The sequence below is a fragment of the Oreochromis aureus genome, linkage group 22 (assembly GCF_013358895.1).
Source record: "Oreochromis aureus strain Israel breed Guangdong linkage group 22, ZZ_aureus, whole genome shotgun sequence".
NCBI lineage: Eukaryota > Metazoa > Chordata > Actinopteri > Cichliformes > Cichlidae > Oreochromis > Oreochromis aureus.
The window spans coordinates 41,701,651-41,726,212 of NC_052962.1; the positions used below are offsets into that span (position 1 = coordinate 41,701,651).

General features: G+C 45.7%; 2 protein-coding genes and 1 long non-coding RNA gene across 8 annotated transcripts; 2 read left to right on the top strand and 1 right to left on the bottom strand.

Moving 5' to 3' along the window:
- Positions 1 to 40: 40 nt before the first annotated feature.
- On the bottom strand, positions 41 to 1,171 carry LOC120435702. The gene is made up of 2 exons (XR_005609852.1): positions 1,050 to 1,171; positions 41 to 472 (listed from the first exon to the last, which is right to left on the bottom strand). It is a non-coding gene; the product is annotated as an uncharacterized LOC120435702 (long non-coding RNA).
- Positions 348 to 14,086, top strand: gabpb2a (GA binding protein transcription factor subunit beta 2a). 5 transcript variants are annotated; one of them, XM_031751971.2, is made up of 8 exons: positions 348 to 486; positions 2,343 to 2,450; positions 2,942 to 3,109; positions 3,186 to 3,380; positions 7,118 to 7,271; positions 11,181 to 11,357; positions 11,445 to 11,563; positions 12,402 to 14,086. In XM_031751971.2, the coding sequence occupies exons 2-8, from the start codon at positions 2,343 to 2,345 to the stop codon at positions 12,750 to 12,752; spliced, it is 1,272 nt and encodes a 423-aa protein (XP_031607831.1). In that variant the 5' UTR covers positions 348 to 486; the 3' UTR covers positions 12,753 to 14,086. The 5 variants fall into 5 exon arrangements, with proteins under 5 accessions (XP_031607831.1, XP_031607828.1, XP_031607829.1 ...); XM_031751968.2 differs by lacking the exon at positions 348 to 486 and adding an exon at positions 634 to 1,305; XM_031751969.2 differs by lacking the exon at positions 348 to 486 and adding an exon at positions 1,059 to 1,141.
- A 1,603-nt stretch (positions 14,087 to 15,689) lies between these two features.
- LOC116329868 (acidic leucine-rich nuclear phosphoprotein 32 family member E-like) lies at positions 15,690 to 20,680 on the top strand. 2 transcript variants are annotated; one of them, XM_031751981.2, is made up of 7 exons: positions 15,690 to 16,300; positions 17,396 to 17,545; positions 17,922 to 18,005; positions 18,083 to 18,245; positions 18,319 to 18,440; positions 19,153 to 19,189; positions 19,274 to 20,680. In XM_031751981.2, the coding sequence occupies exons 1-7, from the start codon at positions 16,067 to 16,069 to the stop codon at positions 19,357 to 19,359; spliced, it is 876 nt and encodes a 291-aa protein (XP_031607841.1). In that variant the 5' UTR covers positions 15,690 to 16,066; the 3' UTR covers positions 19,360 to 20,680. The 2 variants fall into 2 exon arrangements, with proteins under 2 accessions (XP_031607841.1, XP_031607839.1); XM_031751979.2 differs by having other exon boundaries at positions 15,697 to 16,300; positions 17,883 to 18,005; positions 19,274 to 20,679.
- The last annotated feature ends 3,882 nt before the right edge of the window (positions 20,681 to 24,562 follow it).

Consider the following 24,562-nt stretch of genomic DNA (forward strand, 5'->3'; position numbering starts at 1 on the left):
AAAACCCATTATCCCTTTAAATAATCGAAACACGTCAGACTGTCAGTTTTCTTTGTTTATTGGAGATTTATTAATAAATATTTTAATTTATACATATTTAAATGTGAAATTCCAGAAAACAAAACGCTGGACTCTTCTACTACTCCCAACATGTCGTGCTCTTCTTTGCTGCACAGGCGGGAATCAGCCTCTCCTGTTGGCTGATCTGCGGTCAGCCTCGGTCACTGCCTCACAGCCCTCTGACGCACACTCTTCTCTTCGAACTGACCTCAGATCTCTTCGCCTCCGCCGGCATAGAGCCCGCCCCCTGGCAGGTTAACACTCTCCGGCTTCCACCTCCGGTGTCGCGGGGCCGCCATCTTTGTAGCACATTAAACATTAAAAAAAAATACCTGTTTGTAAAGGTTTTCTGAGCAGGCAAGCGCACCTTTCCGGGTCCCATCCACGCCAGGAGGCGTACGATCGCGAGAACCTTGAGATAAGAAGGTAAAGCAGCTTTATTTTAACTTGTTCCAGCTTACATGCGCACAGGCTAACGGCTAACAGAGCTATAAGCTTTACAGAAGACCACACTTCCTTTCAAGACTTTCAACATAAAATAGTGTACGGTCCAACTGTGGATTTCAGGTACACTTTCACCGTTAATCAGTAGTTAATTGATTTATTTGCTATTAATTAGCCGAGGGGAAAATACTCTAAATTTACATTAGTTGTAATATGAATTTTGCTGCATTTTCGACAAAAACTGAGTTTTGGCAGATGTCTTCATGACAATGTCTGGTTTTCTTCACTTCCAAAGCCAGTTGGCTGAATGTTGTCATTGAGGGCTATATCAAATGATTGAAATGCACTTTAAGATCTTTACTCAGAATTTTCAGGAAACATTTTAATTCTCAAATACTAAATAACATTAATGTGAACAATCCCTGGAAATACTCCTAACGCTGACAGAGGAGTGCGGTGATGACGGTTCAGTTAAAAAAAAAACAAAAAACATTTAAATCACTGGACCGCTGTAAAGGCTCTTATTTTGAAGGTTACACCCGTACCATCCGGCCGCGTCTCGCTAACTTTTCTCCGTAAACAGACTCGCTGGAGTCGGACGGGCCAAGCTCTCCTGGTGTTCGGCATTCATGTTCTGGTGCGGTTCTAGTCCTTAAGTGTACGCCTGACTGCACCCATTCTTCCGTAGCACGGATCGCAAAACGAGCACAAAGCTCCCGCAGACGCCCACGGTGGGGCGGCTAGCATCGAGCCGCTAACGTTAGCAGCGAGGAGTAGCGCGGCCCCACAAACCTGGAGCCGGTAAGTACTCGCTTCGTCGGCCGCCGCGGGACCACAGCCGCCCGTGTGCTCCGGCTCGCGTCCTCCGCACGAAAGTGGAATTGTGCGCGCCGGAGTCAATCTCTCCGCACGAGGCTCTGGTGAGCGGTATGACTGCGCGCGCTCCGACGACACCAACTAACCGGATGTGGAAGTAGTTTTTTCTCCGCGTGTAAAATAGGAAATTTCTGTGTGACTTCCCCCGGAAAACCAACAACTTAATATCAAACGGTTTCCTGTCGGTGTTGTTGTGACCGTGGCGGCAGTGTGGGTGGCGAAGAAGAGCACGGACAGGCTGTGCGGGGCGACGCAGCTCATGGCGGACTTTTTCTGCCCGTCAAGGCGCCTAAAATGGCTCCTCGGCCGCGGAGAGAAACCTCGTCCTTCTCCGCTGTTTCGCAATCACGAGAGCGGTGTGACTACCCGATTTCCATTATCGGACACGGCCTGGGGCACGTTCTCGTTAAATTAAAGCATTCGGTCAGGTGTGAGCCTCCACAACACGCTCACAGCGGCCCTGGGGGGTTCAGTCAGCCCTCTGGTGCACTTTAGCAGGTTTCTGTAGCCCTGCCGTGTGAAACCCTCAGCTACGGACCCGTTGTCGGACACAAACAGGTTTTTGTTCTTTGTGTCTTTTAAAGAGGAGCTAACCCACTGCATATGAGCAGATGTTAGCAAAAACACTTTTTACATTTCTGCTCTTAAAACATTACAAGCGGGCAACTTCAACTTGAGCCTTACCGACGGAGCAGGCGCAGATGAACCGTGTGTGTCCGATAATAGACACCTAGCTGTTAGCTTCAGATAAGCGAGCTGGTATGTTTGAAGGAGCTGTTTAATCAGACAGGCTGAGAGAAGTTAAACAGTGTTTTTAAGAAATGTTGAAATAAAGGTTTTTGTTGGTCATAAATAACAGCCTGCAAATAAAGGATGGACACTGCAGCTTTCATTGGCTGTTTGAGGATGCCTGAAGTTACTGATTGGGAGAACTGATCAGCTATATTGATCCCTTTCTGTAGATGTCGCTGGTCGATTTGGGGAAGCGGCTGCTGGAGGCAGCCCGGAAAGGTCAGGATGACGAGGTTCGAAATTTGATGGCCAACGGGGCGCCGTTCACCACTGACTGGGTGAGACTCTGCATGCTTTTTTTTGAAAAAATAGCACTAATAATGGGATGGGAACGTCAACAGGCGGCGCAGTGGTTAGCACTGTTGCCTCACAGCAAGAGTTCAGTTCCACCATCAGGCTGGGGTCTTTCTGTGTGGAGTTTGCATGTTCTCCCCGTGTCTGCGTGGGTTCTCTCCGGGTACTCCGGCGTCCTCCCACAGTCCAAAGACATGTTTGTGGGGTTAGGTTAAAGTTAGGTGTGAATGTGAGTGCGAATGGTTGCCTGTGTCTATGTGTTAGCCCTGCAACAGACTGGCGACCTGTCCAGGGTGTACCCCGCCTCTTGGCCTAAGACAGCTGGGATAGGCTCCAGCGCCCCTGAAAATATACACGGAATACACGGAAGTGAATGGATGGAACTTGAACCTTGAAAAAGAGTTGTTTCTGAGGCTCCGAGATATAAAGCTGCACCTGAGCTCACCTGTTCTGGCTCCTTCTCACTCACCTTCAGCTTGGGACGTCCCCGCTCCACCTGGCCGCTCAGCACGGCCATTACTCCACTGCCGACGTCCTGCTGAGGGCCGGTGTCAGCAGAGACGCCCGCACCAAAGTCGACCGCACCCCGCTGCATATGGCTGCCGCCGAGGGACACACGGTCATCGTGGAGCTGCTGGTCCGGGTAAGACGGCTCGTCTTCTTTGGAAGGCTCTGTGTGCTATAAGCGCTGTGATGACATATGTGGACCTCCCTTTTAGAACGGCGCTGACATCAACGCCAAAGACATGCTGAAGATGACGGCGCTGCACTGGGCAGCACAGCATGGGCACCACAGCGTGGCTGAAACGCTCATCAAGCACGGCGCCGACGTACACGCGCTCAGCAAATTCGACAAGACGCCATTCGACATCGCCATGGACATCCAGAACACGGAGCTGATGCTGCTGCTGCAGGTGAGTCGACGCCTTGGCAAGGAGAAGCAGAACATTGAGGTTTCAGTGTGACAGAACGGTCACAGGTGTGCTCGCGCTCTGCAGCGAGGTCGATAACTGAAGATCACAGAGACTTTCAGGCTGCCCGGAGATCAGGTGAGGCAGACATTTTGCGTGAGTTGTTTTGTTTAGGAACGTTTGTTGCCGGGAGGCCATAATCAGAGCTGTGAGGAAAGGAGCTTTAACGCTTCCTTTATTGCCTCCTTTAGTACAGGAGACACTGGAGTGTTCTTTATGAAAGGAGAGCAGAAAACACTATCCCATAATTCATAGCATCAGACTGGAACAATGGATAAATGTTCATTATAACAACAATTTCCATCTGGTGCAGTGAGCTGCTGAGAGTTCATCGTGTGCTGCAGTCTCTGATATAATTTATTTACAGCCGTTTCACGTCAGTGACATTGGCAGTCAGCTGAGAGCAGCTCGAGTGATGACAGCATTTCTGTTACTGTACTTCAGTAGCAGAAACACTTAGTGAATAATCCGACAGACTAACACACTTATCTTTGTTTCACTTGTTGTTTACAGCAGAGAGTTGCTCTGTGTGCACACTGCTGAGAAAAAGAAGCTGAGTTCAGTTCGTTGCTGCTGTAAAATCCTGCTTTAATAACGAGCTTTGCTGTAAACACACAGGTCTGAGCCAATTGTACTGTAACAGACGCATGGCAGAGCCGACCACATTTTCACACTTTTCAGCACTTTTATCTGGTTGTCGTACCTCACACACGGCTGCAGCTTTTCAGTTGCCGTCGAACACACATCAACGACAACAACCGGACCCAGTGCACTCTGCTTTGAAGCTGGTGAGGCGCGGTTGCTGCTCAGGTGTGTCCGCCTCCCCCACAGCCGCACCACACATACACTTCTCAAAAGGTTGATTCTGTTCATCTGGACGCTTCGTTGTCATCCAGGTGACTTCTTCAGTCTCAGCTGACTGCAGGTTTCCAACCTTATAAACAGGACATTTGCACAATGACTAAAACTAGCACCACTGAAGGAACAATGGGCTATCAGATGCTTGGGGTGGACCAATTTTCGGGGTTTAAAAGCCAGAGACGCGGTGTTTAGAAAAAATGTGTCTCAGCTGTTCCGATATTCCTGACACGTACAGGATCACTACAGGTTTTCTCTTAGGCAGCGGTTGTCCTTCTCTCCTGGATCGACTGGAGCTTTCTTTAGGAGCCTTTCCAGCTTTGACAAAAGTCCAGCTGGGATAACCACATTTACTCAGGGCCTTCTTGATGTGCTGTTCTTCTGCTTCCCTGGCCGCTGTGTCAGTGGGGATGGTGTTCGCTCTGTGTTGTAGCATCCTGATGACACCCAGTTTATGCTCCAGTGGATGATGAGAGTCAAACCTTAAACACTGATCCGTATGCGTAAGTTTACGGTACACATCAGCTTTTAGATGTCCCCCATTACTGATGGAAATCTCACAGTCTAAGAAGGCTAACCTGCCACTTTTCATATCCTCCCTGGTGAATTTGATGTGTCGGTCCACCGAGTTAATGTAATCCATGAAATGTGGTCCTGAGATTTGATTTTCACCCAGGTGTCATCCACATACCTGAACCAATGACTTGGTGGTGTTCCAGGGTAGGATAGCGAAGCCCTGTTTTCCACTTCTTCCATGTACAAATTGGCCACAATGGGTGAAACTGGGGAACCCATGGCGCACCCATGGTTCTGCCTGTAGAACTGACCCTTGTATGTGAAGCAGGTGAAATGAAGACACAGTTCAAACACACTTGGTCGATGCTGAGAGTGGTCCTGTTGCTGAGGTTGGGCTCATCCTGTAATCTCTTGCGAACTAGGGTTGGGCCATATTATACAATTCACGGTAATACCGGTACAATGTTAGGCAACGATAAGAAAATAAAATATCGCGATAGAATATGGGTAAACCGCGCATGCCAGTGCCTTTGTTTTCATACACACATGGCCAAAAAAGCATGGCAGCAACGGAGAATGAGAAGGGGGAAAGCGGGCTGAAACGGATGAACCAGAATTAGTTTGTCAAAATGGCGCAACTTCAGTGATGTGGAACTGGTTTGGTGTTTGTCCATCAGATACCCCAAAGCACTTTTTTTTTTTTTTTGGTAGAACGTGCAAGCGAGCCATCGTTATTGCTGTATTTGTCGGACTAAGGTGCTTGTAAATGTGGAAGTAATCTGGGTCCTAAACTCCATCTGCTTCGGGTCCCAAAGTCAAACGAACACTGCGGCACACTGAGAGTTAAAAACTGTCTAAATTCTTTCACCTTTAATAAAATGATCAGCGTTGCTGCTTTACCAGGTGTAACAATTAAGTTTAACATCCAGGCATCCATGAAAACAGAATTTATTAAATTTAACGGAGTTAGAAGTTAGCAGGAAGTTAGCGCGCTAGTTTCCACCTAAACATGATATAGCATGTTCTGACTGAGAGATTTCTGAAACAATTCAAACGTACAGCTCTGCCATCACTTCTAACATAAATCAAGACAGAAAACTAAACAGCAGTGACGTTTGTAGAGTTACTGAAACAGACCAAACTTCAGTCAGGAGAACAAACGAGATAATCCATCCACAATACGAGGTTAGTCATTAATATACTGCAACAACATGGGAATAGAGCATCTGTGATAGAATACAGCATTAATGAATCAATGGTACAGAAGTGGAGGAAGCAAGAAGAATGAGTTGAATAAAGTTTGATTTATCTGACTGCTTTGTTTCGCTTAATGTGTTTTATAATCCCGTGCACCTTATGGTCCGAAAAATACGTATTTGGCACACTTCAGTTTGTTGCAAAGCATCTCTTTTTAACTTCAGTGGATATTATACATGGTTATGCTGAGGATATGTCAGCCCATTTCTACTGGAAATGCCCTTTGGTTAAAATCTCAGCAAGGAATTTGCATTTGCACTGTTAGATTTTTATATAGCTTTAATGCACATAAAAAAACAGCTGCTTGTTTAAGTGAAAATAAATGGATGGGTTTTTTGTGCTAGTAAAGTTGTGGAGTTGTATTTTGTCTCTCATCAATTATATCGTCAGTTATATCGTTATCGCAAATTTTCAAATATATATCGCGGTAAATATTTTTGGCCATATCGCCCTGCTCTATTACTAAGTACCTCCAACGCTTCAGTGACTGGGATGCAAGTAAAGAGAGATGTAACATGGTATGAGACCATGGTTTCATCTGCCTCCATAATGACATCTCTCAACAATGTCCAAGGTGTCCTGTGTTCAGGTGTTCAGAGCTGCCGACCAACGGGCTTAGGATCGAAGCCAGAAACTCTGACATGCTATAGGTGACCAAGGTGATCATACAATCACACGTTCTGATAACATCTCCCCTGATAACAGGAAACAGGAATCATAGCAGCCTGGATCCTAACCTGTCCCAACCCTTTACACCCACAGCCAGCAGAAGAAAAGGACATGGGGGGCATTCCAAAAGTCTCTCCTGTGTCTTTGTACCGTGTTTACAGGAAGTGGATGGGGTTACTTTGTATGATTGTAGGGTCTTTACCTTTCAGTACAAAGCACCTGCGCACACCTGATGATGCCGGAGTGAGGATAAATAAAACGCTACTAACAGAAGCCTCCTGATTGGTTGATTCTGTGGAGGTAGAAACGCAGAAAAAGCCACCTTTGAATTAATGAAGGCTTCACTGTGTGTGTGGGTGTGTGTGTGTGTGTGTGTGCAGGAGGGCATGCAGAATCAGGTGAATATGAACCAGGTGAGCATGAATGTGGAGACAAGCAGCACCACCAACCAACCACAGTTCATCATCCAGGGCATACCTGCCATTCAGGGGGGCGTGGTCAACCTGGCCGAGCTGCTGAACAAGGCCAATGCAGGTGAGACAGACACACACACACACACACACACAGAGCCCTTTTCCATCAGTACCTCTTTGGTCAGCATGTCACAGCTTGACACCGTGGTAGTACCTGGTCATTTTTCAGTACCTACCTACTACACCGGGGTTTCAAGCAATCCAAAAATGCAACGTCAGCAGATTCTTTGCCACCGATTGGCTGGTCAGTGGAAATACTCGGTGGCTGTGTCCCAATTCAGGGTCTGCAGCCTTAAAGTACGCACACTACGCGTACTACGTACGGTGCGTACTACAAGTACGGGAAGTGCGGAAGTGAGAGGCTTGTGAAATGGGACGGTCTAGCCTTCGTCGCGCTGTTCAGGTTGCCTAGCAACCATGATACTGACCGAGAGAAACGTTTCATACAGCTTTGTGTGACAGAAATGAAGGAGAAAAAATGTTTTGTTGTTCATTCATTTTAGTCATGACGTCACTTTGATTAGTTGAGACCACGGGACTGTAAAACATGATAGTTGGGCTTCATTCCTGTACTGAACAGTCATTTCAAGATTAGTTAGTAAATAATAATTAGCTAATGTTGTTCATGAGACTAAAGACATCTCACTGTGGTAATGTTAATATAATATGGATAATATATGTATTGTCAGATATATGTGTGTGTGTGTGTGTGTGTATATGTATGTATATATATATGTGTGTGTGTGTGTGTGTGTGTGTGTGTGTGTGTGTGTGTATATATATATATATATATATATATATATATATATATATATATATATATATATATATATATATATATATATATATATATATATATATATAATAAATAAATAAATAATTTTACTTACATGCATGTATGTATATATGTGTGTATGCGGCATATATACACACTAGGGCTGCCACAAACGATTATTTTGATAGTCGACTAGTCACCGATTATTTTTGCGATTAGTCGACTAATCGGATCATGCATCCATTGGACGTAAAAGCGTACAGCTTATTGCACCAGCAGCATCTGCTCTTATATAACATTAGCTTACAGTTTTAAGTGTTTAGGGTATGTGCTAACTAAAAATAAAGACAAGATGATAGTTTATTAAATTTAATGAGATTTACAGATTGTTTGGTAAAGTTTAATAAACTCCTTGCTATCTAAAATATAACGGGACACGGAGTATATTCTCGAACATCTCACACTTCTGATAATCAGTTGTCTGCTTGACGTTTATTCAGTCGTGTATAAACTATAACTTTAATCTCAGCCAAACCGATTTACTCAGGAACAAATAAAATACTCAAAAAAAGGCCAAACAATAACATTTTTAAGTTATCTAACTGACTTATATATGTTTAACCTGAGTAGCGAAAGACAGTGGTGGGTTTGAAAGCGATTTGCCGGGAGTCCGGTGTTCTCACGGGCTCTAGTGAGCCTTGCCCCGGCTAGCTATCGAGCTAGTGGGTAACAGGCGTCTCCGAAAAGCGTCGGGGCGCTTTTGAAAATATGCAGTGTCTTGATAAACTGAGCAAATATTTGAGGTTTACACAGCTACATTCTCGCCTGAAAATATGTTAAACGTTTATTTTGTGACCCAGAAAGATTAATAAGAGTAATATTAAAACTAACTAGCTGCCGCCATTGTTGAAAACTGAGCAGGGCCGCGCTATGAATTCTGGGACGCTGCTTCTTCTTCTTCGGAGTGTAACGGCAGCTGGCATCCTTGTACATGCAGTGCTGCCATCTTCTGTTTCAGTCCGTTATTACACTCTTAAATCCTACTACTTATTCCTGCGTCTTTTGTGATCTTACAAAGCTTCAAACGATGCGTCGACTATTAAATCAGTCGTCGACGATTTTGATAGTCGACGTAATCGTGACTAGTCGACTAATCGTGGCAGCCCTAATACACACACACACGTGTGTATATATGTGTATGTATATATGAGCTTGAACTCTGGGTCAAAGATGCAAGTAGCAGTTATTTATATTTCCTATCACCTTAAATCTTCACTCAAAGACAAGTATCTCTGACAGTGTATATACAGATGTATTATATATAAGAGACAAACATTGTTCTTTTAATATGTTGGCATTACTAAATTTGGCTCAATGCTTACATATATGTGTAAAAAGCAAATGTACGAGCTGTGATAACTGTTTCTGATAGAATGAAGATCAGACTGATATATGAAATATTCCTTTATTGGGTGAGAAAATCAGACCATGTCATAACTGCTTTAAGTCATACAGAATAGATATCAGAGCCTTAAACAGGCTCACTTCTGCTAAATGGGTCAAACTGGGCAGAAAGTATACAAACACATAACATCCTTATAGAATATGATGTAACACTATAGATCAACTTAGCTCAGAATATATAAAGCATATAAACAATTACAGCAATATGATGCAACAAACACAGCAGTGCTACTAATCCAAAATACTCAAAGCTTCATAGAACTGAAACAAACATTTATTTTTAGCTCCATCCTGCTGCTGATACATACTTTAGATTTCTGAATATTAAACTTGTTGCTGCCTTTCATAGTGTGTAACTTGAAGGCCCTGAGTACTTTCTCCCACACTGAAAACACTGGGATGATAACATTATTTGAACATTACCTAACAAGACTGATTCAGGACAGACAATTAGTTATGTTAAACTTTCCTAGCAGTCCTTCACAAACAGGGAACAGTCTGTCTATTCTCTCCATCTGTCAGCTGCTGCTGGCTCTTCCTCCTCCTCTTCCTCACACACTGCTGAGTTTGTCCTGGTGGATCATCAGGGTGCAAAGCCTCACAGATGATGTGCAGCAGTGGGTCCCTCAGTCTGTCCTCACTCTGGACACTTGCAGTTGTCACACATGGAAATCAAATGTGTGATAAGCTGCAGGATTCAAACACAAGTGTAACTTATAAATACATGTTCATACTTTTATTCCACAATCAGAGAGAAAGAAACAGAGAGAGAGTGCAGGACAGACAGACAGGTGACAGTCTCAGGTGTACACACTGCTACAAAACAGCACAAGAGAAGGAGGATTTAGTGTTTGTGTTATTACGAGTGCTAAACAAGAAGAGTTCCCAGATGGTCCAGTGGACACATGTGTGACTCCTGTGATTAAAGCATCTTTCTTTCAGCTTAACGAGTGAACCGTCAGCTCGTTCAAACACACGTTAAAGTCCGTTTGGCTCGACACCACCGAACAGAGGCAGCAATATAACATAGCTAACATTAACAGTGCAGTGAATCCTGCTTGTGCCGTCATATTCAGGACTGCAAACCGAGCAGCATCACTGACTTTCAGCTTGTTGTGTTTGTGGATATATCACTGACTTTAATTATCCATAAAATCATCACATTCTCTGTAAGATTAAGGTCGACTATTGTATTATTATATTTTAAAGGCTTTAAAAGCAAGTAAAAGCTGAACGTACAAACATCACTAAAGTCACATAACTTTGCCGACATGTGGCCAACAGTAATGTTTTAATGTTCTTAAACATTCGCACATAAATAAGTGACATCATATTCAGTACTTACTTTTGACAGTTCACTCTTGCCGCTCCCTTCTGCCGTATTTTGCGGCAAAATTACCCACACCCACCGCGCGCTATGGATTGTGGGATATATGGGACCACTGGCGTGCACGGACCACGCTTGATATTTGGGGAAATCGACGGCGCATTTGGAGTATGCATTTGAAATACACTTTGAATTGGGACAGCCGTCTTCGCGTGGCGGTGACGTAATCGCACTTGAAATGCGTACTTCAAGCGTGCATACCCTGAATTGGGACAGAGCCGGTGAGTCACGAGAGCGCCTCCCTCATGCCATTTTTGAAATGCTGCACAAACAGTACCGCGGTCCCCGACACTGATGAGAAGCCGCAGACCGCATCGCTGTAACGACCCCCATTTGTTTTTCAGGCGACTCTGAGGAAGCAATGGCTGCCAGCGCTCTTGACTCCAACATCCAGCACGCCACCGTCGTAAACGAAGGTGGTCAGAGGGTCATCACCATAGTAACCGACCAGCACGGAAACCTGCAGACAACAGGAGGGATGGCGCAGCCGTTCTTCGTCACCATGCAGCATGGACAGCAGAGTATGATGCTGATGCCTTTGAACAGGACGTGCCGGGAAGTCCTGAGGCCGTTTACATCCTGATTTTTATTTTATTTTTTTTATCCAGTGCTTGCCGTGCCTGCCAACACCGTGACAGAGGAGGTGGTGACGGAGGAGCCGCAGCCCCCGCCCTCCAGGAAGAGGAAGCTGGAGGTGACCAACAACCACAACAACGCGGGAGAGACGGTGAGCGCCGCCTCCACACGGTCATCAATGACCTCTGAACGCCGCTCACAGTTTCAGTGAGCTGCATTTTACAGTGTATAGAAAACAACGTTGACCCCTCACCTGATCACCTGACATGATGTCACACTGCCAATGACCCTCTGTAGTCCTGAGGGACCATAAAGAAGCTGGTGTGTGTGTGTGTGTGTGTGTGTGTGTGTGTGTGTGTGTGTGTGTGTGTGTCAGATTTGTATAAACCTGCAGAACTGTGTTCACCTGAATGTGTGCTAGCTCCACCCTGTGATTCTAATGTTGCTTTTATCCAATGCTTTTATTTTGAATATGGCTCTGTAGCGCCCTCTGTGTTTATGTGTGAGATTTAGAACACGTCTGTGAATGTGGCATAGACCCACTGTTGTGGGCGTGTCAGTGCAAACGGTGGAATTGGCTGTTAACGTGGCCGTGCGTCTTGGAACCATGCCACAAACACAACAGGAAGTTAGACCGTTGCCGTTGCCCCGCTGTAATTTAATTAGATTTGAATCGGGGCTCATTTGTGAGCCAGTGCTGTGGGTGGGTTCACAGTGTGGGTTAGTATGGAGAGAAATTTCCCCCAAAAGAGTTGCAAATGCGTATAGCGTGATCCTCGAGCATGATGTCCAAACCTGAAGTCCAGTTTCATGAATCCGACCATTTCCTCCTTCGAAAACACCTCGGTGCTACAAATGTGTAAAACCACAGCAGCATTCAATACGTGTGCACACGTCACACCACAGGGGTTTCTCTCCGTGGTTTGGGTGGGGTGCGCTGGTCTGTATGGTTTTGTGCTAATCGATGAGGATTATTTGTTTTCCTGCAGGAGCTGTTGCAGAGGCAGCTGCAGGAGGCCAACAGGAAGGCGCAGGAGTACCGACAGCAGCTGCTGAGGAAGGAGCAGGAGGCAGAGGAGTACCGCATCAAGCTGGAGGCCATGGCCCAGAGTCAGGCTGGCACTGCCACCGCAAACACGGTGGCTGGCGCCACCAATTCTGCTGCCAGCCCCGAGGAGGTGGTGGGAGGAGAGGAGGATGAGGAGGAGGGAGCTGGCGGCGTGGTGGAGGAGGAGGGCGAGATGGTGGTGCTGCAGGAGGGGGGCATCATCATGGAGGGAGAGGAGGGTCAAGTGACTCTGGTGGAGGCAGGGGGAGAGGCGACGGAGGTGAGCTCCTAACCGAGCGCAGCAGGCGGGATTTGCACGCCGTACTCATGCCCACAAAAAGACCTGAACCCGGCGTGAGACATGCTTCAACAGGGGGCGGAGTTCAGCTCGGCGCCATCCAGACTCCCCGGTTTAGAAACATTTCACTTCTTTTTTTCAGCAGGGTCCAAAATGGCTGCCGCGTGGAGGACATTGACAACCTGAGGAGGAAGAAGGACCTCGTTTACCCTCAGCCATTTGTTCCCCGAATGCCGCTTTAACGTCTTTCCTCTGCCCGGCGCTGGCGGAGAGGAAGCTTCTTCGAATGTTCCTTCTGTGGACCGATTCCCGCCACTCACACCCGCTTTACCCCCTTCACCATACAGCGGAGGGCGCTGTGAAAGGAGCCGGTTTTCCAGGAATGCTCGGACTCTGCTGTGTTCTTCCGATGTGACCTTGTGTTCATGAGCTGCAGGAAGTGTTACTCTGTCTTCCTGCAACCTTTGACCTGAGCTGAACCAGCTCCATCATGGACTCTGTTCATTAATTATGATGTTGTTTCCAGGTGGTTTCTAAAGGGGCGGGCTAAGGTCAGGTGACTATTGGGCAAGCTGAAGTCACATGATCAGCAGTGTGACACTGCCCTGCTCCATCCTCCTCCTCTATCTCACACTCATCTACATAGACGTCCTTAAATTTGCTCTTTTAGTTCCTCCCACTTTGGTTTGTGACACTTACATGTTTTGATTTTTACACCAACATCAGACACTGGTCACATGACCTCGAGGTCACTACCGCTCAGCTGTCTCGTAAGCAAACAGCTGTTCTGTGTAAACGCTTCACAGTGAGTGTTTCCTGTTAGAATCTTTCACTTCCTAAACGCTAATTCATTCCAGGATGCTCTAAACAGGAAATGGAAACCTTAATTGGATGTGACCAGCATCACAGGAGACAACTTATCTTTAAACTGTCAGAAACTTAACTGCCAGGTGAAAAGTGTCAAGTATAGCTGAGCTCACCTGATCCTGGACACTGTTCCTCCCTGCATTGCTCCACCGCTCACTTTTTCATTTCAGAGACGGGGATGTCACACCTGAGGCTGCAAGAATGCTCCTCTGCGAGGCTCATGTCAGCCCACTCCTGCTCCCTTATAGAAGCCCACCTGACAGCACACCTGTCCTCCATCACCTGCATAACTTCAGTCATTTTTATACACTCAGTGATGCCGACCTTTTCAGTGTACATATAAATTTGTATTTTTGTAAACTGTACCTTAATGCTTCATGATGATGATGGCGGCTGCCCGTGTACCTGTGATCTCAGGTAAACGCTTCTTCCTTTCAATAAAAGCTTGTTTCATAAGCTAACAGCGAGGTGTTTACTGACCTCAGGGAAATGTCCTGTTTTAATTAAGCTCCAGTCCGGTAGCTTACAGGAGAATGAACAACGCGTCGCTGATTCTGGATGAAGGACTGAGCCTAACACAGTGGCCATCTTGAAACGGCTCCAGGCTCTGATTTTTGCATTCAAGTGTTTTCTGCACAAACGGACTAGAGATGGACCGATCCGATATTACATATCGGTATCGGTCAGATACTGACCTAAATTACTGGATCGGATATCGGAGAGAAATAAAAAATGTAATCTGATCCATTGAATATCACGAAAGCACCTCACAAAACTTGCGACATGGTGTAACTCAGCTCATAACCATAGCACGTCGGAGCAGTATGTATCAGTGATAGAGCGGCTGTGGCGTCCAAGACCTGTCGGCGGTCTGGTTGAGCATTTGTAGCCTCGCTACCAAACCGACATTTCATCTCCGAGGAAGTTATCCCAGAGAGAAGTAAAGCAAGGGTGTAAGTTCATCTCTGAATGTTTGTAAAGCATTCCTGCGTTAAGCTTAACCGATATATGGAGCGACTGCCTCTACCTCTCTCTCTCTCCCTCCCTCTCCTGCTGCTACTTCAATCGTGAAACTGATCAATGATCAGCTGATCGGCTTTTCTGTGGCGACTCCTTGTTTGTTTTTGGCCCACTTTGCACCAGAAAGAGGAAACCAGCGGCGGAACAACAGCAGCACCTTTAAGCTTGATAAGCTGTTGTTAGAATGTATTTAATATTACTTTCTACACCAGGATCCTTTTCTACGTAGCTGACGCTGGTAACTGTGCAGGGGCGGATCTAGCAAAGTTTAGCCAGGGGGGCCGATAGGGCATGAACAGGGAAAAGGGGGCACAAAGACATACTTTTCTTTCTTATTCTCATTTAAAATGTCTAGCTTTTAATAAATAATTATCTGAATCTTACACCCAAAGTTTTAATCTGATGTAAAATGTATAGAAGTCCATTACTGTATATAGTAACTAAGTCTAATATACCCTAGTAAGCTATAGTACTTTTTCCTTTGGGAAGATACCATCTGTGCAGTCTGCAATTCTGTTGAAGAAAGATGTTGAATCTATTTAATTATTGTTGAAAAATAATATATTTCTATCCATTTTTAAAAAAAAACATGCGTTAAATTAAAGTTGATTACATCGATTAAGCATCATGAGGTGGAGGGTGGGGGGTGGTTCCCTATTTTTTTTTTTTTTTTTTTTTTTTTTTGCTGGGAGTTTGCAACCCTATTAGTTAGGTTGCTTAATATTTCTGCTAAGTACTCTTTAAAATACGAGAATAGGGAGGATTAAGTTTATTAGATTGATCAGTGTTGCTGAACTATGAAATATTTTGGGTGCAGTGTATTTTTTTACATGCAGGTATAACAGAATAGCTTTAGTGTTGTTGTTTATTTAAACTTGAGTATGAACTTATACAAAATGCAGCAAGATATTAAAAAAACAGTTTTATTGATTAACAAATACACTATATCGGATTCATATCGGTATTCCCAGATATCCAAATTTATGATATCAGTATCGGACATAAAAAAGTGGTATCGTGCCATCTCTAAAACGGACCGCTGGGATTATTGGTAACAGGGGCGATGAATGCTGGGTGACTGACAAAGCAACAAGGGCCAGCCGCTGCTGTGATGGCAAAATAATTACAATGATGTTTAACCTTTATATCCATGATGCATTTATTGAGCCAGCTGTAAAGTCAAGTTTAATTTTATTCATACTCTTAAAACTAGTGCAGAGCTTCTGTCCTGTAAAGAATTATAGATCGGGTCATTTTTTATTAGAACTGCTTTATTTCACTTTGATGTTTTTTTAATTCAATGAAAGAAAAAGGAAGCTTTTGTGCGATTAAACTGTCTCTCCCATGAAGCTTTGCAGTGCGGTCTGGCTTCCATGAAAAACGGCCTATCTCGTAGGACCAGAGCCGATCAAGTCTGATTGATGTGCCCCGCCGTCCAATCAGCGGTGGCTCAGGCGTGCACGTCCAACCCCGTGGGGTGGAGGGCGGGGCTCGCCGTATCATGGAGGATCAGTAGGCGAACGGTAGCCAACAGAGGAAGGCAGGCACCGCTCCGACCCCGGGACGCCGTCAGCCTTTCACCGCCACACAGCTGCCCCAGCATGGACATGAAGAAGAGGATCACCCTGGAGCTGCGGAACCGGAACCCGGCGGAGGTGAGCCGTTCGGTCTTTCATGTGGCCCGGCAGGTGCGCCCGGGGTCCGGGTGCCCGCTCTCGGGCGTCCAGCTGACGGTCACGGCGGGATGCGGAGCATCCTTCAGCTCTGGCCGCCCGACTAGCAGCGGGTTTACAGTCCTAATCCCAGCGGGTCCGGCGTGAGGAGGCAGGGTAACCCGCCGAGGGTAGACGGTGAGTCCCGGAACAGACCGGTCCTCGGAGCCTCCGGGACAGCGACACGGAGCTCGTTTCAGAGGCGGTACCGGGTCACAGAAGCGGATTAACCGCGGACATGTTCTCTCCTGGCGGACTCTGCGGGCCGTAACTGTAACGAGAGTACCGGGTAACCGGTTTTAGCCTTGCAGATTAGGGCTGGATTACTGCTCGGGACTGTCCTAATCTCCGTTACAGCGGAGTACCGGAGCCCGTGCGCCCGTCGTATAGTGCCGCGCGCGCGTATGCGTTATATAAGCTGCAGCAGTTGAATAACACGCTCCGCCATTCGGGGGGGGAGCAGATGGTGAGTTCTGCCCCCTCCCCACAGGAGCCGGGGGGTGGACGACTTACATAAACAGGAAGCCAGAAAGAGTCAACGTCACTAACACTGATCTCGGATCAGATTATTGATCCAGCTGACTGAGGCTGTGTGGACGGGCTAATTTACATATAGATAACTACCTGCTCTGTACTCACCTGTTCAGCTGCATTGTTGAGCCATCTCTACTGGATTTACCTTTATTAGCTCTGATTGGTTTTCCACACTCTCCACCCACTCTGATTATAAGTGTGAGGACGTTTACCATCACGCCTGGCTCGTTCTGGCTCATGTTACAGCAGCCTTCTTAATCAATATGAGTTGCTAGGCAACCTGTAAGTATAATTAATAATTTGTACAGGCTCAAAATGACCTTGACTGTGGTTCTTGTGTTAACTCGGACTTGACTTACAAACTGATAAATAAACAAATATCAAATCTATCACGTTCTGTCTTCCGTACAGTCAGGTATAGGGTTCATCAATACTTCATGTTCAAACTGATTAATAAATCACACACAGAGGCTTATGTCCCATCATATTCGGCTCTGTCCTCAGATTGCGGAGCTGGTGCTGGACAACAGCCGCTCGGCAGACGGCGAGGTCGATGGTCTGACCGATGAGTTCACGGAGCTCGAGTTCCTCAGCATGGTCAATGTTGGTCTGACCTCGCTCGCCAAGCTGCCCTCGCTGCCCAAACTACGCAAGGTGAGCTCACCTGTCTGACCTCATCAAAGGTGCATTCAAACATTTTCAGGGGGAAGAAGGAGAGTGAGTTTGAGGTCAGAGAGCACCCTCTGCGGGTGGGAGAGATCTAACCAGCAGGGGCACCTTTGTGCTTTGACAGGCGTAACTGGCAGTATGAAGGACCGAGGCCACCAAAATCAAAATCTGCTAAATTAATGTGTAAATGAAGGTGTAGTGGACCCAAAAAATAAAAAGGAAGAAATTTAAAGAAGAAAATCCCAATTTTTTGTTTCACACATGGACTGCGGTTCTCCTGGCTGATGGTTCTCCTAACATTCTTGTCTTTGCTCCCCCTCAGTTGGAGCTGAGCGATAACAATTTGTCGGGTTCTCTTGAGATGCTGTCGGAGAAATGTCCAAACCTGACCTACCTGAACCTGAGTGGGAACAAGATCAAAGAGCTGAGCACCGTGGAGGCCCTGGTGAGGTTCTCGCGCCGCTCCAGCCGTGCTTACAGAGGAAATGTTCTGAGGCTCTAACGTGTCGTTTCCTGCCGTAGCAACACCTGAAGAGCCTGCAGAGCCTTGACCTGTTTAACTGCGAGATTACGTCTCTGGAGGAGTACCGGGAGAGCGTGTTTGAGCTGCTGCCCCAGGTGACCTACCTGGACGGCTTCGACCAGGAGGACAACGAGGCACCCGACTCCGAGGCGGAGGACGAAGGTGAGACCCGCTCAGACGGAGCGCTGTCCTCCTCCTCGTCTGTGTTTCGTCATGCCCGTGTGCGTGTTTGCAGATGAGGATGGCGAGGACGGGGCGGGGCCAACTGGCACGTACGATGAGGAGGAAGACGAGGACGAGGACGGCTCGGAGAGTGCAGAGGCGGGGCTGGGTTTCCAGGTGAACCGCACCAACCAGGTGAGCAAATCCAGCTTCATTCTGCAGGTGGAGCCGCAGATGATCCTGAGGTCAGCAGTACAATCCCAGGTCCTCCGGTCTGCGCGACGAAGTGTCCTTGGCCAAGACCCTGAACCCCGAGTTTCCCCTGTGTGTGTGTGTGTGTGTGTGTGTGTGTGTGTGTGTGTGTGTGTGTGTGTGTGTGTGTGTGTGTGTTCCTGACAGCCTAAGCTCCTCCGCTGTCAGCCACGCCTCCTGTCACTGACCGTTTTAAGGAGTAAAAGCACCAAAACAACAAATTGTCATTAAAATGTTTTTTCACCAAAAGCGACACTTTTGTATTTCTCCATTTTCAATGTAATCATTTCTTTGTATTTGTTTATCCTTCTTTTATGACATATTTCATTATGTTTTTATTTACTAGATTGTTATTTTTCATTGGCATTATGTTCTATTTATGTTATATCTTCTGTTGTTTAGATTTCATTCATAGTTTATTCTTTGTTGTATTTATTAAATTGTGTGTAAATTATAAAATTCAAAGCGAGCCTGTAAAAAAGATTTTATATAAATGTAACTGTTACATCTGTTTTTGGCACTTTTGGTCCTCTGCACTCAGAACCTGATGACGAGTTAAATTTGTTTCCTCTGATAACGTGTTCGTTCACTTCCTGTCAGAGTCGTCCAGTCAGAAACGTAAATCTGCTTCTCTTCTTTCTGTGCTTCATCTCAGGATGACGATGAGGAAGACTACGCAGAGGAGGAGGATGGTGAGCATGTGTTTCAGTGTTGCAGCTGTATGTAGGCTCCAGGTGGGCGGAGCGTGCCCTGATCGGTCCGTTCTGTTTCTGCAGATGATGCGGCGGGCGCTCAGGGACAGAAGAGGAAGAGAGAGGTGGACGATGAAGGCGAGGAGGATGACGAAGATGATGATGTCTAATCTTGTAGCTGACCGCCGTCTGTGTGGTGTCCTGTTCTCCGCGGCAGCGGCGTCCCCTGAGATAGTTTGCGTTTGTGAGTCAAGTGTTTAATTTTAGAGAATTTCTGAGAGATTTTATCCGAACCCCTCGCTTCCTGCTAAAGATGCCACGTTTCCCTCTTTCCCCCACCCCGAACTTTGAGCCGCGTCTGAACGCCTCGCTGGTTTGCTGAGCTTCCTGCGTCCTCAGCGGGTTTCAGCTCCTCCGGTCGCCGTTTTCTTTATTATTTCAGGGGCGGCGTTTCCTCCACGGGGACTGAACGGCCTCCCGATGGTTTGTCCTACACTTCCCAGACAGCAGAAAGCCACTAGCTTCCAGCGTTGGCGTGTTAGATCTACAGACAGACGAAAATTAGACCAATGAGTCCGAGCCCGCTTCGTCCGATCAGCCCGGCCCCACCTCGCCGTCTGCTCTGGTTTTCGTTGGCGATTTACTGCGAGCAGGAACTGCAGCCATCCGATAAACGCACTTTCACCTTCCCAGCAGCAGGGCGCGCTCTCCCAATGTCATGACCTTCTTTTTATGGTTTTACTGTTTGACCTTTGACTTCCTCTGCCCTGAATCTATAACTAAATGTGATCAGCTCTAGCGCCCCCCCCAGACTTTGACCTGTTGGCCAATTACAGCCAGGACCTCTGAGAAACATGACAGTGAAACAGGAAGTGATTAGTTTAATAATAAAGCTGAGGACGTGATGGGAGCGTTTGAGTTTTCACGATATCAGCTCCTCCATCAGAGTTAAAGCTGGAACATTCAGGAGTCAGTCAGGAAAAATGGGGCGGCGCTCCCGATTATAGAAAATATCAGCTGATGTTAAATAAACTGAAATTGTGTGATTTGGATGTTTTATGATTGTTTTTAACGCATTTCAGAGGCTAAACGGCTCGAAGAGAGTTGCACTAAACTCCTTCCTTCTAAAATGAAAAATACACATTTTATTTATTTATGTTAGTTTTTTCTCACCACGGTTGCTTTGAAATGGTCGTTATTGTTGCTGTGTTAGCGCCCCCTGCTGCCTTTGAACTGGTGTGTTGTCATTCAACAGGTCAAAGTGTGTGACCTGCTGAGGTCAGGGTGAACTCACCACTTCTAAGGCAATACTGTAAATAGACTCAGTTTGGGGTTTTTTAAGTTTTTTATTTTGATGTGTCTGCAGCGAGGTAACCCCCTCTCTGACCTTTGTACCCTCACCCTGTCTGTAGGGTCAAGATGTTTTACTCTTTGTGGTGTTTGAGTTTTAAATAAAAGATTTTAAACAAGTAAAAGCGGAGTGTGATGATGTGTTCAGGACAATGGGGAAAAAGCAGAGACGGAGCTCAGTACCCGAGTAAAAATACTTTCCAGGAGGACAGGAAGTCAGGATGAAACCCTCCGACCTGCACGCCGGCGCTCCTCATAACAACAGGAAGTATCTGCAAAACCTGGGCTTGGGTGCTTATTTCCCAGAATACAAAGAACCAATTGCAGCGGCCATCTGGTTGGTTATCACCTGTTTGACGACACTGTGCCCTCTGCATCGTTTGACAGGAATCGCGTCGTCACCTAAAGGGTCAAAGGTCGCAGAGCTGGTCGGCTTCAGCAGCCTCGGTGAGTTCCTGGTTTCAGATCATTGTTTGTGCTTTATCGCTTGGTCAGAGCATCCTGAGAGCGTGTGAATGAAGTGAAAATCAATCAGCTGTAAATAAAAAATGTTTAAAATCATTTACATTTTTTTAACTGAAAACAAACTCAATGTTATTGATCACTGATCACATGTTTAAATAAAGTTTTTACAGGAGTGCGAAGCTAAAAAAGTAGACCTATCAAATGGTAAATGGCCTGTATTTGTATAGCGCTTTTCTAGTCCCCAAGGACCCCAAAGCGCTTTACACAACCAGTCATCCACCCATTCACGCACACATTCACACACTGGTGATGGCACAGCCACCCTGGGGCGCACTGACAGAGGCGATCAATGATTAATAACAGGAATTGTGTTTTTCCAGTGTTCACCGATCAGATTGAGCTTTTTCTTTTCTTTTTTTGTCCTGTGGAGGGCGCCAATGTTGTCCTGAGCCGTTCAACCACCAGCTTTCCTCCTCTTTATTAGTCAGCTCACAGCAAATCAGCAAATTTAAACACTAACACTTATTGATCCTTTTATTCAGTCAGGACGATAATCACAGGTAACAGCAGTAGTCCAGAGTGGGTGTGGCTTAATATACCTGCTGCCACTGAGATGTCACTCGGTAAACTGTGTTTGCCACATCATGGTGGCCTGAAAAAGCCATGAAGACAGGGTCGTGCCCTGAGCACACATAGATGTTTTATACGTTATTGATATTTTAACGATAAGTGATTCATTAATTGACTGATCATTGATGACTTATTAAAATGGATTCAGACGTATAAAGATGGGTGGGTGTGATTTCACATGCTGGCTTTTGAAGCCTTATGATGAGAATTTTATCCACCGCCATGCTTGCTCATTGGCTATCACGGCGCTTACAGACGCAAAGACTTCTTAGACTCGACTGATCGATGGAATGATTGTGTGGCAGGGATTAGGATTCAACTCTATTGTCATTACACATGTATAAATACAGGGTAACGAAATACAGTTTGCATCTAATCAGAAGTGCAAGAGTAGCAAGTGCAATAAGAGCAGATTATATACAGATAAGTAGAAAGCAAATACAGTGGCTTGCAAAAGTATTCGGCCCCCTTGAACTTTCCCACATTTTGTCACATTACAGCCACAAACATGAATCAGTTTTATTGGAATTCCAGGTGAAAGACCAATACAAAGTGGTGTACACGTGAGAAGTGGAACGAAAATCATACATGATTCCAAACATTTTTTACAAATAAATAACTGAAAAGTGGGGTGTGTGTAATTATTCAGCCCCCTGAGTCAATACTTTGTAGAACCACCTTTTGCTGCAATTCCAGCTGCCAGTCTTTTAGGGTATGTCTCTACCAGCTTTGCACATCTAGAGACTGAAATTCTTGCCCATTCTTCTTTGCAAAACAGCTCCAGCTCAGTCAGATTAGATGGACAGCGTTTGTGAACAGCAGTTTTCAGATCTTGCCACAGATTCTCGATTGGATTTAGATCTGGACTTTGACTGGGCCATTCTAACACATGGATATGTTTTGTTTTAAACCATTCCATTGTTGCCCTGGCTTTATGTTTAGGGTCGTTGTCCTGCTGGAAGGTGAACCTCCGCCCCAGTCTCAAGTCTTTTGCAGACTCCAAGAGGTTTTCTTCCAACATTGCCCTGTATTTGGCTCCATCCATCTTCCCATCAACTCTGACCAGCTTCCCTGTCCCTGTCCCGGCCTTGTCTTGGTAGGTTTACAGTTGTGCCATACTCCTTCCATTTCTGAATGATCACTTGAACAGTGCTCCGTGGGATGTTCAAGGCTTGGGAAATCTTTTTGTAGCCTAAGCCTGCTTTAAATTTCTCAATAACTTTATCCCTGACCTGTCTGGTGTCTAAATCCAATCAAGAATCTGTGGCAAGATCTGAAAACTGCTGTTCACAAATGCTGTCCATCTAATCTGACTGAGCTGAAGCTGTTTTGCAAAGAAGAATGGGCAAGGATTTCAGTCTGTAGATTTCAGTCTGTAGATGTGCAAAGCTGGTAGAGACAGACCCTAAAAGACTGGCAGCTGGAATTGCAGCAAAAGGTGGTTCTACCAAGTATTGACTCAGGGGGCTGAATAATTACGCACACCCCACTTTGCAGTTATTTATTTGTAAAAAATGTTTGGAATCATGTATGATTTTCGTTCCACTTCTCACGTGTACACCACTTTGTATTGGTCTTTCACCTGGAATTCCAATAACATTGATTCGTGTTTGTGGCTGTAATGTGACAAAATGTGGAAAAGTTCAAGGGGGCCGAATACTTTTGCAAGCCACTGTATACAGATGTACTGATATATACAGATAAGGGTAGTTTAAATGGTGGAATAGTTATGAACAGATTATGTACAGAGAGACCAAATATACAGCTGAACTACAAACAAATGTACACATATACAGATGATCTGTGTACCATACAGATGTTCTATATTGCTATACACACGGGCAGATACACAGGTGTACTATGAACAAATACACAGGTGTGCTACATATATACAGATGTAGCGGTGTGAGGTAAACAGATCTACAGAGTGCTATGAATATATCTACAGTAGTGGAAGCTAGGGTTGCGTGATTGGACGAATATATTGACTATCGACGATAGGCCCATCGGCGATGGTTTTTACAAGGGCGATTTATTTACTTATTTATTTGCCCAAGAGTAAGTTTGCTAATAATGATGGAGCTAATAGAAGCAGTCAACAGAAAAAAAGTAATAGCGCTGTTTTAACAGCACCCTCTTTCATCTGCGAGCAAATGCCCCCTCCACAGAGTGCGCCCAAATGATGGAGCTGCAGAAGCTGCTGATAGCCGCATACTCAGCCGGATGGTGGACACGTGCATGCTCATGCAAGTTATTCGGGTTTGAGTACTTTTCTCACACTATACGTCTGCACAAGCAGCACACCGCTTTTGTTACATCCTTAGGTTTACCTCTTTTATCCAAAATTGGTGACTTTACTGCGATTAACAATTAATCCATCTGGAGTGCAGAGTCAAAATCCCTGAAATGTCAACGCATTTCGGGCCAAAGTTTGTTCAATCTGCACTCCAGATGGGTTGGGTGCGTTAAAAATTTTAATCGCGTTAATCGTGATGACGGCGTTAACGCTGACAGCCCTACATTTTTTGGGAAATTAGTTCGTCCATGTTTGGACTTCTGTGTTGTTAACGCGCAAATCAGTCCGTCCATGATTACATTGCTCCACCCATCAAAAAGTCTGTGCATGCACAAATATATCACCCATCGGTGATTCTTGGACTGACGATTGTTGGTTGGAAAATTTTTACACATTGCCCAACCCTAGTGGAAGCATAGCTCTCTGAACAGACTATAACAGTGAACAGTGTAGGCACTATAACAGAGATCATACTATGTCAGTGTCCTAAAACTATAGCAGTAACCAATGTGAGCATGGTGAATGTTGAGAATGAAATGATCATGGTCACTGGGAGGAAGAGTGTAGAAAGGTTCAGCAGGGGCTGAGTTCAGTAGGGTGACAGCTGTGGGGAAGAAGCTGTTCCTAAACCT

Excerpts from the sequence above, each read along its gene's own strand:
- gabpb2a (XM_031751971.2), top strand. The coding sequence starts at position 2,343 with ATGTCGCTGGTCGATTTGGGGAAGCGGCTGCTGGAGGCAGCCCGGAAA. Across the intron at positions 7,272-11,180 it reads GCTGAACAAGGCCAATGCAG|GCGACTCTGAGGAAGCAATG; the intron begins GTGAGACAGACA and ends TTTGTTTTTCAG. Across the intron at positions 11,564-12,401 it reads ACAACAACGCGGGAGAGACG|GAGCTGTTGCAGAGGCAGCT; the intron begins GTGAGCGCCGCC and ends GTTTTCCTGCAG.
- LOC116329868 (XM_031751979.2), top strand. The coding sequence starts at position 16,067 with ATGTGCCCCGCCGTCCAATCAGCGGTGGCTCAGGCGTGCACGTCCAAC. Across the intron at positions 17,546-17,882 it reads CGCTGCCCAAACTACGCAAG|TTGGAGCTGAGCGATAACAA; the intron begins GTGAGCTCACCT and ends GCTCCCCCTCAG. Across the intron at positions 18,441-19,152 it reads AGGTGAACCGCACCAACCAG|GATGACGATGAGGAAGACTA; the intron begins GTGAGCAAATCC and ends GCTTCATCTCAG.